Consider the following 15,434-nt stretch of genomic DNA (forward strand, 5'->3'; position numbering starts at 1 on the left):
GGGATTCATGTCGATGTCCTCACCGGAGTGATGTCTAGTGCCTGTGACGTCACAGCCCAAGTTAACGGCCCTCTGGAGTTTATTCTTGTCCTGAGAGTTGGCGCCTCCGTATGCAACCGGCCAGTAGAGGTTTACGAGAGTCTTCGGTGACATTCTGACTCTCCTCAGACAATGTAGAGCTGCTGTTGAGCCTTCTTTGCGATTGCATCAACATGGAGGCTCCAGGGCAGGTATTGACCACCCCCCCCCCCAGGAATGTGAAGCTCGACCCTCTCCCCTACTGAGCCCTCGATGGGGGACCCAGTTGTGTTCCCCCCGACTTCCACGATCATCTCCTTGGATTTTGCTGAGGCTGAACCCAAGGCCACTGTCGTGACGCTGCTCAATGAGCTGATCGATCTCCCTCCTGGGCATTTCCTCGTTGCTGACCACCGTGGTGCCAGTGTCGAACATTTCGATGCCGTTGGAGTTGCTGTCTGGAAGTGAGGAAATCCAGGATCCCACCACACAGTTAAATGTCAGTCGATGAAGAGCATCCTGATGTGTGCATCATTGCTGTCCAGGTGTGGGTTGTGACAGGTTGGGGTTGCTAGGTGACCCGTTGCCTGGAAACAGTCTGAAGAGAGATCAGGTGGATGTCGGTTGCCGGGGCAACCAGAGGACAGGTTCCCCCGCTGCACATGACCCCTGTAGTGACGTCATAGGCAGGCCTGTGCCGTCACGCGCCCGGTGGGGAGGCGAGGTGACGCCACCACGTTGTTTTGATGACGCGCCGCGCCGAGTCGGGGCCCAGTCCGGGAGCTGCGGACCGCGGCCTTTCCTTAGCGGCGCCCAACGTAGCACTCTGGCCTCTTCGTCGGACTCGGAGCCCGGTGGAGCGTCTCCGCCGCCGCCACCCAGGAAGAAGCAGCGAGTGTCCGCCAGCGGGCCCGGGCCCCGCCGCCGCCGCACCGTCATCGCCATGCAGCAGGCGGCCTCCGGCTCGGCCTCGGCGCCGGCCCCCAGCACCAACGGGGCGCAGGCCGCCTCCTCCTCCCCGCCCGCCGCCAACGGCCAGCTGCCGCACCCTGTCCTAGGCCTGCAGGCCGACGGGCCGGCGGGGCCCGACACTCACGGCTCGGGCCCCGCTGCCGTGGCCGGCCGCAAGAAGAAGAGGCTGTCGCGGGCGGACGAGGACGTGATCCGGCTGATCGGTCAACACCTGCGGGGCCTGGGATTCAAGTGGGTACCGGGGCCGCGGAGCGCGGGGGATCGGGAGGAGCAGATCCCCTTTGTATGCGGCTCTGGCACCGAGACAGGGCCGGGTGGGGGAGGGTTAACGGGGTCTCACTGCCCCGGGAGGAGAGAGAGGGGTAAGGGGGTCTCCCTGGCCCAGGAGGAGGGGGAGGGGTAACGGGGTCTCCCTGCCCCTGGAGGAGGGGGAGGGGTAAGGGGTCTCCCTGCTCCGCGAGGAGGAAGTGCTGGGGTCTTCGTGCCCTGAGAGAGGGTGTGCCGCAGTCTGCATGTCCCACAAGGTGGTGGGGTGGGGGTGGGGGGGGGGAGGGGAGGGGAGGGGATATCTGAATGCTCCCCATCCCAAGAGATGGGAGGTCGTAAATAGGGGCCCCGCCAGATGGGAGAATAATGACACCCTCTCCTGGGGTGGGGGTGTGGATAATGACATCCTTCTGCTTTTGAGATGGGGTGTAAATTTGTTTTCTCTCTTTCTGTATTGCATTCAATTTGTTTACATTTTTAAATTTACATGTATGTTGAGCACAGTTTTTTTTAGGACTTCTAACTCCGCCGTGCCCGCAGGCAAATAAAGCTCAAGGTTATATGTGATGGCATGTATGTACTCTGACAATAAATCTGAAATCATGAGGAGGATGATGAGCCATTTTGCATCTCTGCCAGCCCATCTGAGACCCCAATCCTAATGTTTGGAGTCTGTGTCAGGCTAAGACACCCTCTGTGGGATGCCACAAATTCCTTTGAGCAGGGTGGGGTGGGGGGGGTGGGGAACAAAGACCCTGTGGTGCTCTTTGTTTGGAAGTTATCACCTCTAACAGACTGTGCTGCGATGATTCCCCATTTTGTTTTAGGGCAGTGGTTCACAAGCTAACACATTCGTCGCCTTAAGTAATGCCTTACCACAGAGTACCCATGTCATAGACTTGCACATTAGACAGGAATTACTTAAGGTGGAACATGATGGGGCGGGGGGGGTGGAAGGATGAGAACCACTATTTTAGGGACATGGGGTCTGTGATTCTTACTGTTGGATCCTAGAGCTCCTTGGAGTGTGGGTTTGACATGATGTAAGATGACACAGCGGGGAGTGAGGGACTTCGCATTTTCTTCGGAGTTATCACTGTTATTTTGCAGGATCTCGTTGATGGTCCACTTTGGAACAGGCTGTTAAAGCCTGCTGGCCTTTTATTCAGATCAGAGCTGTTCTTTTCCTTTTTGTGGTTGGGAGAGTCTGAATGATGAGGGGGATGGAATCCGTCGACGCCAAAATGTTGAGATGGAGCTACATTTACCATTGGTGGGCAAGAGTAGACCAAAGGTTCAAAAGAGCGTCTGCTGATGCCATGATTGAAGTATAAACACTCAGCTGGGGTTTTTACTTTATATGAAGGTTCGAAGATTAGCAGAGCTGGAACTTTTCACTTTGGAACGTAGAAGTAGTGTTCTATGTTCATTTTATTGTCGTGTGATAATACATTAAAAATGTAATATACTTCAGCTTTTGTCTGCTGCAAAGCAAACAGAGCTGCCATGAACATTGCCCAGCGCCCCTAACAATAGGAGAAAGAGAAGCAAAAGAGAGTCAGAGTGTCTGGATTCAACTCCAGCACTTCCACAGCTGCACAGACCAGTTCAAACAATTGGCAGCCCGAGCTCCAGTTTCAAGCCACCAATTTGATCAGGAAGCCTTTAGCATGTGAGGCCCTTCTTGTCCTCAGCACCCTCCTGAATCCTGGTTCCTGTGAGCCAGTCTCTGCAGCCTGTGAGGGTCCCTTGATCGCAAGTCATCAGCTACCTGCAGCCTGTGTGAGTCCTTCAGCCGCTGAGCCCCTCTGCAGGGTCATTCTCTCAATGGTTGGCACCACCATCTTGGGCGCAGACCTCGCAGTTACAGGATTTAAAATAAAATGTCGACTTCTTTAACGGGCCATTTAAAGCCATCAGCATTAGACCAGGTGGTAGGACCCTGGGAGAGTGATCACCTTTGTATGGGAGCTCAGAGCTGTGAATGGGGAACAGTTAATGCTTTGGGGACACAGTTGACACTTGTGTATCTGGTGCATTGGGCTGTGACCTTCTGGATCATTTTGCTCACTGATCAATGAGATTTTGGCCCCTGCGAATGGGAGAGAATGGGACACCCCTTTGTGAAAGGGAACTGGGACTTTAGTTCCCTTTGATCTGGGGGAATATAGAACATTACAGCCCTTTGGCCCATGATGTTGTGCTGACCTTTATAAACCTACTGAACAATCTAAACCTTCCCTCCTTCACACCTATCCATGCATCCTTGTGCCTAAGAATCTTTTAAATATCCCTATTGTATCAGCCTTCATCACTGGCAATACATTCCTGGCATCCACCCCTCACTGTGTGTTTAAAAAAAAAAAGCCCCTGACTTATCCCCTGAACCAGGGGTGGCCAACCTTTTAGACATACAGCATGGTGACAGGCCATTTCAGCTAATGACTCCTTGCCGCCCAATTAAGCTACACTCCCGATACATACTCATGGCCTGAAATGACCTGTTACTTTGCTGTATGTCTAAATTAAAAGGTTGCCCACCCCTGCCTCTCCTTGCACAGATGTTCTCTGGTATTTGCTACTGTTGCCCTGGGGAAAAACGTGCTGGCTGCCTCTTTGCCTCTCATAAGCTTACACACTTGATGAAGTCATCTCTCATCCTTCATCTTTTTAAAATGTAAAGCCCTAGTTCTGCTAACCTTGCCTCATATGATGTGTTCTCCAAACCAGGGAACATCCTGGTAAATCTCCTCTGCGTCCTCTCTCCAAAGCTTCCACATCCTTCCTCTAATGAATGGAACTGTGATAGTCATTTGTACTTGTATAGTATTGTGTTTGCAATCCACTTTGTGAGAGACAATGATCTCCTTTGGTTTGGGGCCATCAGAGGTGCAATGACGTTTGTTGAGGGTGGATAAGGGACATCACTGTCAGTGCACGGGGACTGACGTTGGCAGATGGAGACTGATCCCCTTCAGCCGGAGTTGGGGGCTGCGGTGAACTCTGCACAGGGGCTGTCTTCCCTCTGGAAGACATGGCAGTGAGTTTATTGTTACACACTTTGTCACATTGTACAATGTGCATTTGCACCAACATTCTTCCTTGCTGCAGCCTGAGTGTGTTGGAACAAGTCAAGTTGATAGCGCCATGTTTCAAGGTACAATGAGAGTTTGTTTTGCGAGCAGTCCATCTTGTCAATCCATGTAGTTACAGAGGGTGATCAATTAGAATAGAGCATAGGTACCATAATTTAACTTGTCTATTTGTTCAAAAACCATAGAACACTACAGCATTCAAACAGGCCCTTCGGCCCATCTAGTCTGCAGAATTTTTCTGCCTTGTCTCAATGACCTGCACCCACCCCTTAGTCCTCCATACCCCTCCCATTCCTGTATCTATCCAAATTTTTCTTAAATTCTAAAATTGAATCCACTTCAGCTGACAGCTCGTTAAATGCCCCCACCACTCTGTGAAGTTCCTCCTAAACTTTTCCCCTTTCACTGTTAACCTATGTCCTCTGGATGGTATCTCACCCAACTTCACTACCCACATTTGCTGTATCTATACCCATCATTATTTTGTATAGTCAGGTCACTCGTTTGAGTGCTACTGATATCATGTAACCAGTACTACCTGTAGCACGGCTGGTTGGTCGGTGACTAAACTGGTTCCCCCACCAGGCTTGTCTGGTGCAGAGGGTGGCGAGACACCCTACAGGGTGAAAAAACAAGATCTGTCAAAGGACAGACGAACCCTCTCGTAGGATCAGAGGGCATCTAGCAAACACATGCTGTGAAGCATGGAAAGGGCATCCCTGGCATTGAAGCTTGGTCTGCCCATTCACTGCAACAGAAATTTCCCAGCCAACTTGGACCTCACCATGCCGCTCGATCTGGGAGGGGATGTCAAGAAGGTGGGTCTGGACTTGTGCAACCCTTTCTTCACCTCAATCTATTCATGCACATGCTGTTCCTTTTTGAGGAGTAGGCTATCCTCGTACCAAACCCTGCAAACTGACTGAAAGGAACCATGGGATGGATGGCCAGAAGAAGAGAATTATCAAATCTCCTCTCCTCCTTTTTCTCTGTCAAGAACTAAGTCCTATCCTTGTTTAACCTTTCCCTGTAACTCCGTTCCTCAAGTTCCTGTACCATCCCCGTAAATCTGGTAACAATGGGAAGAAAACTATCCTTGAATCTGGTGGTGTGTTATCTTGCACTCATGAACCAAGAGGAGGAAGGGGTTCAGAGTGTGGCCAGGGGTGGGATGAGTCCTTTGTTGGCTGACTTTCTGAGATGGGTGGTTTAGATGACAAGGAAGAGACAGGGGGTTTGTGTGCTGGTCTGCACTCTCTGCTCTCTGTGAGCAATTCCCTTTGCAGAGTAACCGGAGCTCAGCACCGCTTTCGGCATAGCACGCAGATACCTTCCACTTCATCACCGTTTTCTGCAAGCTATTCTTTTGTGGATCAAAAACAGAGCTGCCTGCATGGGATGCAAACCACACCACACCTCTTTAACACGTGACAATAAACACTTCAGTGGAAGAAAGTCGGCCCAAATGATCAGGAACTGCCTAAGAAGGAGATTTGGAGAGGGTGAGGGTTCAAGGTTGTGATGCCCATTTTAGGGGTGGAGTGTATGTTGATGAAGATTGTAAGGGGTCAAGCCAGGGCTGTATGGGGGAGGGAGGGGGGGTTGTGCGTTGAGAGAGCACGTGCAAGTCAAATACATATTCACTATCATGTGACTGTACCTGTACAACCAGATGAAAAAGTATTTCTCTGGACCGTGGTGTGAATCGTATCTTTGCACAAATATGTAATACAAAATAAATGTACATAAATATTTTGAAATAATTTACCTGGTTGCAGAATACTGTTCAACAATCTCACACCTTGCAGGAAGAAGCTGTTTCCCAGCCTGGGAGCCCTCCTTGATGTCATTATGGGTCAAGGATACATTGTGCTGGATGGAAAGGGTCTTTATTCATTCATTCATTCTTAGAGCTCTATTTAAGTTACGCTCGTGGTGACTGTGCTCAGTAGAGGAAAGGGAGACCCCAGTGAACTCCTTGGCTGTTTTGATGATCCTCTGTCTTGACTTCTTTGCAGATACTGTCCCACACAATGACGCAGCCAAACAGGACACACTCAATTGTGTCAATTTATTGTCATCTGATTGCACAAGTACAACCTGACGAAACTGCATTCTCTGGTCCTCTGTGCAAAGCCTGCAGACAGACAGCCAGACATAACACATACAGATAAACCATGCATCTGCAGGACGAGTATTTGTATAAGTAAATAAATATAGTTTTGTCAATATCAGAGTTTTGAATGGCTAGTGTGAGCAGGAAGAAGCTGTTCCTCAGCCTGGCGGGGCTGGCTCTGACATCCCTGTATTTCTTCCCCAACGGGAGCAGCTGAAAGATGCTGTGTCTGGGGTGGAAGGGGGTCCTCAATGATTTTGTGCGCCCTCTTCAGACATCGATCCTGGTAGATCATGTTGAATTGGGGAGAGGAGGGAAACTCTAGTGATCCTTTCTGCTACTCTTGTGGACCACTGGATTGACCAAGATTTTGGGGTGGGGGGGGAGTGGGGTGGCAGTAGCCTTGTCCTCCTCAACCTACTTAGAAAGTGTAGGCTGTGTTTTTCATTGATGTACTTGCTGCATGCCAATCAAACTTTCTCACTGAACTTTCGAAGAAAAGGTTTAATCCTGACAGCCATCAGGTTCCTGAATGAATCCATAGCAGTGCTAGTGGACTACCCTTGCTGGGGACAAATTGAACATTTATTGTAACTCTACTCTGCAATTATGCTCTTGAGCTACTTTATATGACTCTATATTAACCTGTTGGATGGTGTGCAGAGAACGCTACTCAGTATACTGGGTAGGTTTGCTGGTGCTGCTCTTGGGGTTGGGGGGTGGGGGGGGGGGGGTTGAAACTAGGTTGGCCGGGGGGTAGGAACCAGAGTGTTAGAGCAAATAGTGAGGTGGAAGAGTATAAAGGTTGTGTGAGGACTGCATGTATTGACAGAAATCAAAGGTTTGTACATGATGTAAATGTTCTCGGGTGTATTTATTTCATTACAGGGAATATTGTCAGAAAGGCTGGTGAGCTTGGCATGGATTGGCACGTGTGATTACAACATTATTGCTATTAGTGAGACTTGGTTGCAGGAGGTTCAGGACCGGCAGCTTAATATTCCAGCGTTCTATTATTTCAGATGTGATGGAGGGGGAGGGATGAAAGGGGGAAGGAGTCGCATTGTTAGGGAAAATACCAGAGGACTCGTCTACAGAGGCCATATGAGTGGAGCTGAGGAACGGGAAAGGTGTGATTGCACTGATGGGGTTGTATTATAGATCGCCCAGTAGTCAAAGAGAATTGGAGCAAACCTGTAGGCTGATATAAGAAGCAGAACATAGGAGATTTTAATTTCCAAATTATTGACTGGAATTTCCATACTGTAAAAGGACTGGATAGGTTGGAGTTTGTCAAATATGTTCAGTAAAGTTTTCTAAATCAAAATATAGATGTTCCAACGAGAGATGATGCAATACATTCTCCTATTAGGGAACCAGTCAGGTCAGGTGTCAGAACTATGTGTCGGGGAACATTTTGGGTCCAGTGACCATAATGTCATTAGTTTCAAGTTAATTATGGATAAAGAGAGGCCTGGACTTTGAGTTGAGATTCTAAATTGGAGAAAGGCCAATTTTGTGGAAATGAAAGGATCAAGGAAGAGTGGGTTGGGATCAGTTGTTTTCTGGCAAGGATGCGCTCAGTAAGAGGAAGGCCTTCAAAGGGGAAATTTTGAGAGTGCAGAGTTTGCATGTTCCTGTCAGGATTAAAGGCAAAGTTAACAGGCTTAGGGACCCTTGATTTCCAAGGGATTTGGTTAAGAAGAAGAGGGAGTTGTCAGCAACTGAGTAGCAAATGAGGTAATAAAAGAGTAAGAAGATACTTAAGGAAATCAGGAAGGCAAAAATCTGCTCTGGCAGATAATGTGAAGGTAAACCCAAAGGGGTTCTACAAGTACATTAAGAGTAAAAAGGATAGTAGGGGATAAAATTGGTCCTTTAGAACATCAGAGTTGTCATCTATGTGTGAAGCATAAGGAGATGGGGGAGTTCTTGAACAGTTTTTTTGCATCAGTATTTACTCAGGAAACTGGTATAAGGAAGAAACAAACTGAAGTGCATGGAACATACAGAGATTAAAGAGGAGGAAGTGCTTGCTGTCTTACAGCTAATGAAGATCGATAAATCCCCTGTCCTGGGATGATATTCCCTCAGACCTTGAGGGAAGCTAGTGGAGAAATTGGAGGATTGGAGGGTTGCTCATGTTGTTCTGTTGTTTTAAAAAAGCTTCCAAAAGTAAACCAGGAAATTACAGGCCGGCGAGCCTAACGTCAGTAGTGGGTAAATTATTGGAGGGTGTTCTGAGAGATCAGATATACAAGTATTTGGACAGCCAAGGGGTGAGTAAAGACATTCAACGTGTCTTTCTGCATGGTAGGTCGTGTTTAACGAATATCAGAATTTTTTTGAGGAGGTTACCAAGAAAGTAGATGAAGGAAAGGCTGTGGATGTTGTCTTAGTGAGGCCTTTAATGTGGTCCAACATGGAAGGTTAGTTCAGAAGGCTCAGATACTAGATATCCGTGAAGAGGTTGTAAACTGGATTTGAAATTAGCTGAATGGGAGAAGACAGAGTGGGCTGTGGATGATGATTCTCAGACTGGAGGCCTGTGACTAGTGGGGTGACTCAGGGATTGGTGCTAGGACCATTGTTGTTTGTTGTCTACAATCAATGATCTAGATAATGTGGGAAAATGGACCAGCAAGTTTGCTAATGACACAAGGATTGGAGGAGTTGTGGACAGCGAGGAAAGCTTTCAAAGCTTGCGGAGGGATCTGGACAAATTGGAAAAATGGGCCAGAAAATGGCAGATGGAATTTAATGCAGAAAAGTGTGAGTTGTTGTATTTTGGAAGGACAAACCAAGATAGTAAATAGTAGGGCACTGAGGAATGTAGAGGAACAAAAGGATCTGGGAATAAGGATACATAATTCTCTGAAAATGGCGTCACAGGTGGACAGGATTGTAAAGGAAGCTTTTGGCATCTTAGCCTTCATAAATCAAAGTATTGATGATAGGAATTGGGATGTTATGGTAAAGTTGTATGAGACGTTGGTGAGGCCAAATTTGGAATATTGTGTGCAGTTCTGGTCGCCAAATTACAGGAAGGATATCAGTAAGATTGAGAGAGTGCAGAGAAGATTTACTAGGATGTTGCTGGGACTTCAGGAGTTGAGTTACAGGGAAAGATTAAACAGGTTGTGACTTTATTCCTTAGAGCATGGAAGAATGAGGGAAGATTAGATAGAGGTTTACAAAATTATGAGAGTAGGCTCTTAGATTTGGAGAGACGAATATAAGAGGAAATGGCTTTAGGGTGAAAGGTTTAGGGGGACATTAGGGAGAACCTCTTCACTCAGAGAGTGGTGGGAGTGTGGAACGAGCTACCATCATGTGGGCTCGCTCTTAAGTTTTAAGAGTAAATTGGATAGATACTTGGATAGGAGAGCTATGGAGGGTTATGGAATGAATGTAGGTCAGTGGGACTAGTGCACTGACTAGAAGGGCCAAATGGCCTGTTTTCTATGGTTCTATATAAACCTGGACTTCAACCTTTAAGCCCATGGTCTCAGAAGGCGGAGGTATGAGGGGAATTGTAACTGCAATCTCCTATATCCAGAGGGCTACAAGGCAGTTGGCCTCCTTTGTAAGGAAGGAATCCGTGTTGTCTGATGCCGATCACGAGGGATATTGTGGTCTCTCAATACCGTGTTAGCGTGGTGGTCAGCACAATGCTGTATTAGTGCCAACGACCTGGGTCCGAATTCGACGTTGTCTGAAAGGAGTTTGTGTGTTATTCTTGGGTCTTCGTGGGTTTGCTCCAAGTGCTCTGGTTTCCTCCCACCCTTCAAAATGTACGGGGTTTGTAGATTATTTGGGTGGCATGGGCCTGTGGCCTGGAAGGGCCTGTTACCATGCTGAATGTTTAAATTATTGGAAAGTGTGTTAAGAGATCAGATGTATAAGTATTTGGACAGTTATGGACTGATTAAGGATCGTCCCCAAGGTTTTGTGCACTGTCGGTCGTGTTCAACAAGTCTTAGTTTTTTGAGGATGTTGAGGGTTTAAGGCCCTGAACCCTTTGCATCTGGTTTTGCTGCTTGTAGCTGGAAAGGCCTATGACAGTGCTCACCTTCGTGACCCAGTGGAGATTCCGAAGCCTCTGTGCTCGGGAAAGTTCTCTAAATTAATTTATAGAGGTACCAACTAGAGAGATTGCAATACTGGATTTCCTATTATGGAACGAGACAGGACAGGTGACAGAAGTGTGTGTAGGGGAACATTTTGGGTCCAGTGATCATAATGCTATTAGCTTCAAGTTAACTATGGATTCAGTATTGTTAACAAGGAATAAAACAGGTTTAATATTGCACAAAAATTGGAGAATGGACAATTTTGAAGAAATAAGAAAGGATCCAGAATGCGTGGATTGGGATAAGTTGTTTTCTGGCAAGGAGATGTTCAGGAAGTGGAAGGCCTTCAAAGGTGAAATTTTGAGAGTACATAATTTGTATGTTCCTGTCAGGATTAAAGGCAATGTCAGCAGGCTTAGGGAACCTTGGTTTTTGGGGGATATTGGAGATCTGGTTCAGAAGAAGAGAGAGGTGTTGAGCAGAAAAAAGAAACAAGGAGCAAATGAGATACTTGAGCATAAAAAGATCAAGAAAAAAAGCTTAAGGAAGGTTAAAAGAAGAGATGAAGTGGCCTTTGTTGACAATTTGAAGGAAAATCCTAAGGGTTTCTATGGGTTTATTAAGATTAGAAGGATAATAAGGGACAAAATTGGTCCCCTTGAAGATCAGAGTGGTCAGTTATGTATGGAGACAGAGAGATGGGAAGATCTTAATTTTTTTTGCCTCAGTATTTATTCAGGCAACTGGCACAGGGTCTAGGGAAGTAAAGAAAACAGGCAGTGAGGTTGTGAAACCTAACCAGATTAAAGGGGGAGGAGGTGCTTGCTGTCTTAAATCCTGTTGTTCAGTTGTTTAAAAAAAGTTCCAAAGGTAACCCAGGAAATTATAGGCTGGTGAGGCTGATGTCAGTAGTAGGTAAATTATTGGAAGTTGTTTTAAGATATTAGGTATTCAATTATTTGGATAGCCTGGGACTGATCAGGGACAGTTACCCATGGCTTTGTGTGTGACAGGTTGTGTTTAAACAATCGAGTTTTTCGAGGAGGATACCAGGAAAGATGATGAAGGAAAAGCTGTGGATGTTGTCCACAAGGTCTTTAGTTAGGCCAAATCCAACATGGGAGGTTAGTCAGGAAGGTTCATAGTGAGGTAGTAAACTGGATTCAACGTTGGCTATATGGGAGAAGCCAGAGAGTGGTAGTGGATGATTGCTTCTCGTACTGAAGGCCTGTGACTCATGCTGTGCCTCAGGGATCCGTGCTGGGACCATTGTTGTTTGTCATCTATTATCAGTGATCTGGATGATAATGGTAAATTGGATCAACATGTTTGCAGGTGACACAGAGATTGGAGGTGTTTTGGAGAGCGAGGAAGGCTTTCAAATTTGCAGAGGGATCTAGACTAACTGGCAGATGGAATTTAGTGCAGACAAGGGTGAGATGATGCCTTTTTGAAGGTCAAAACAAGATAGGACATGCAGAGTAAATGATAGGGCACTGAGAAGTGTGGTAGAAGAGGGATTTGGAAATACATAATTCCTTGAAAGTGGCATGGATAGGGTTGTACAGAGAGCTTTAGGGACATTGGCCTTCATAAATCAAAGTATTGAGTCTTGGAGTTGGAATGTTATGGTAAAGTTGGTGAGGCCAAATTTGGTGTATTGTGTGCAATTTTGGTCACCTAACTACAGGAAAGAGATAAAATATTTCAATAAGATTGAAAGAGGACAAAGATTTACTAGAATGTTGCCGTAGCTTGAGAACCAAAAGGTTCAGCAGGTTAAGAATTTACTCCCTGGAGCATAGAAGAATGATTTGATAGAGGCATACACAATTATAGGGGGTCAGATAGAGTAAACGTAGTTCGGCTTTCGACATGGATTAAGGGTAAAAGGGTTTGGGGGAACGTCTTCACACAAAGAGTAGTGGGAGTGTGCAGCGAGCTGCCAGCTGAAGTAGTGAATGCAGGCTCAATTTTAACATTTAAGAAGAATTTGGACAGGTACATGGAGGGGAGAGGTACTAGGCAGAATGATAGTTTGGCACAGACTAGGGGCGAAGGTCCTGTTTACTTTGCTGTAATGTTCTATGGAATATTGTTTTCAATTCTGGATACCTCATCACAGAAAGGATGTGAAAGTTATGGAGAGGGTTCAAGATGAAATTGACCAGGATATTGACTGGATTGGAGAACCTGAGGTAAGGCTAACTCTTTGGAATGAAGAAGAATGAGAGGCGACTTAATAAAGGTCTGCCAGATTCTGAGAGGGATAGGTAGGGTGGGTAGCCAGTGCCTTTTTCCCAAGGCAGGGATAGCAAGCACCAGAGGACCTGTACAAGATGAGGGCAGATGTCAGATGTCTTTTTATTTTACACAGAGAGTGGTGGGCACTTGGGATGCATTGCAGGGGGTGGTGGTGGAGGCCAATACAATGGGTACATTTAAGAGCCGTTAAGCTCTTAAGGTGCTCGGACGCAGATAATGTGCTGGCAGACGTGGCTGGGGGAATGCAGGTAGGACATTCAGGTGGCCGCAGAGAAGACGGTTTTCTGTCACTGAACTTGCCGGCTGAAGGAGAGCCGCATCCGAGCGAATGTCGGCAACTGTGGCCGCCGTCCCACTGCTGCTTTCAGGTGCAACGGGGGATTCTCCAAGCCAAAGAATAGACCTACAGGAGGAGGGTGAGATAAGTGCTCCTCCTGGCTGGGTTCTCCACTTCCAGATGGACACCCGACAGCCGCATTGGGGTAGAATATTCTGGCCACCTGAAAGTGGCTTTAGACAGTAACACGGATGAAAGAAAAATAGAGTTACAGATCTGAAGGAGGGAAGGTTTAGATCAGAGGTGGGCAACCTTTTAATTTAGATATACAGCATGGTAACAGGCCTTTCAGCTCACAAGTCCGTGCTGCCCAATTAACCTACATCCCTGGTACATACTTGTGGGCCGAAATGGCTCATTATCATGCTGTATGTCTAAATTAGATTGTTGAGTAGGGTTATCTAGGTTGATACAACATTGTGGGCTGAAAGGCCTCTAAAACTCCAAGTGCACTCTAACCAAAGTTTTATAATTGTGGATTGATTGTGAAGTACAGAGGCTTCACTGTATTGCTGCATGCGTGCTCATTATTATTCTAACTTCCTCGTGCTGGAAGGTAGGTTAGTGCCTGGAGAGAGATCTGACATAAATCATTTTACCCGTGGTTCATTTACTTCCACGGGCGTGTGATCCTGGAGCCTGCATTTGTTCTGCCAACTGGTGATTCCTTATAACAATGGGTTCCTTGCTGGCATGGGGTCAGTGATTCAGCTGGAGGCTGGGGTATGGCACATTGCCATCTGTCTTGGCCCCGTGGTGGAGAGACTCTCCACTTGGGCTTGATGAGAGTTGTGCTTTGTTCTAATTTCACTGCAGCCTCTGTAGTACTTTTGTCATCAGCGGCACTGCTATGATGAGTTGCACTCGGGAAGCTTCCCACAACTGATCAGATGACCTGGCTTTCCGTGGTGTTTGATGGGTCAGCATTGGTCTGGCACAGTGGTCATGGGTGACATCCTTGGAGCTACTTTAAGAGTTATAACGTACCAGATGTCTACTGTTTGCAGAATTTATCCAAAAGTGAGAAGTTGGTGGTCCTTGGCCCTTCCACTCCTGAGTGAGCTGCCTTCAGCTTTCTGGAAGAATCCTTTCATGATCAGAATAAGAATGTTTTAAATTAGACATATAGCACAGTAACAGGCCCTTCCGCCCCACAGGCCCATGCTGCCCAAATATCATCCCAGTCACCCTACAACCCTGGTATGTTTTGAAGGGTGGGAGGAAACCGGAGCCCCCGCGCAGACACGGGGAGACGGTATCAACTTCTCACAGTCATTGCCGGATTCAATCCCTGGTCGCTGGCGCAATAAAGGGTTGTACTGACCACTTCACTAACCGTGCCGCCCCCCAGTCACTGGACTTTCATCTCATATTCTGGCCAAAGTTGCAATAGAAATATAGTTTTAAAAATGCATGGAGCACGCTCTTGCCTCCGTCTCTGGCCGTTAAAGTTGAGAGGTCAGTCCCCTACTTGAAGGACTCACAAAATGTTGGGTTTCTGCAGCTAATGAACAATAGTCCAGCTGCTTCCTTGAGAATGGGACCTGTGTTTGTCAGCCAAAATGTGGCATTTCCACAGAAAATTGCTGTTACATTGGTGTTTGTATACTTATCAATTCTATTTTGGTCCAACAACTGAAACCAAACTCTTTTTGTAATAAATTAAATTTGAAACCCCTCTGGGTTGTCAGCAGACAGATGATCTCACTTAGAACCTTTTTTTTAAAAAACTTTATTTAAAGATTTTATCACATGAATAAAACAAAAAAATTACATTTAAAGAAAAATAAAAATAAAGTAATTATTACAACACAGCATTAACGACCTAACTTAAATCAGTCTAAACCCCCCACCCTCCCCCCCCAAAATAAAGAGAGAAGAATTAATAAAGTTAATAATGTTGTATAAAAAAAACACTCACAAACAAAAAAAAATAACAGGTAAAAATACTAATAAAAAAAGGTTATCAAATCTAAAATATCACACATAAAACATATTTAAGTCAAATTTAATTGCATATATTTAACAAATAGAGTCCACTTAGATCCTTGTTGGATTCCTTCACGCTTCAGTGAGATCATTGAATTTCAGTTTTATTCCAAGTAGAGCCATTTAGTCTCACCAGCCTAACTCAATGCATCTTGGCTGGTTTTTATTTTGGTTCTGTGACCCTTCTCTCTCGCCCAATAAGCACATTTGTCTCTGTTTTATGAATTACTCTTACCCCGAGCTTCCCCTGTTAAATTTATAAAATAAATTTTAAAATTTAGCCATGGAACAACACAACAGGC

General features: G+C 46.2%; 1 protein-coding gene across 2 annotated transcripts in view; it reads left to right on the plus strand.

Moving 5' to 3' along the window:
• Positions 1–734: 734 nt before the first annotated feature.
• The window catches only part of LOC138740766 (WD repeat-containing protein 26-like), a 123,071-nt gene continuing 108,371 nt past the window's right edge, over positions 735–15,434 (plus strand). Inside the window, exon 1 of one of the 2 annotated variants that reach the window (XM_069893842.1) lies at positions 735–1,221. In XM_069893842.1, the coding sequence (XP_069749943.1) occupies positions 962–1,221 (260 nt within the window). In that variant the 5' untranslated portion in view covers positions 735–961. The remainder of the gene's footprint in view (positions 1,222–15,434) is intronic. The other variant, XM_069893840.1, reaches the window with a different exon arrangement.

The sequence above is a fragment of the Narcine bancroftii genome, chromosome 8 (genome assembly GCF_036971445.1).
Source record: "Narcine bancroftii isolate sNarBan1 chromosome 8, sNarBan1.hap1, whole genome shotgun sequence".
In the NCBI taxonomy this organism is placed as follows: domain Eukaryota; kingdom Metazoa; phylum Chordata; class Chondrichthyes; order Torpediniformes; family Narcinidae; genus Narcine; species Narcine bancroftii.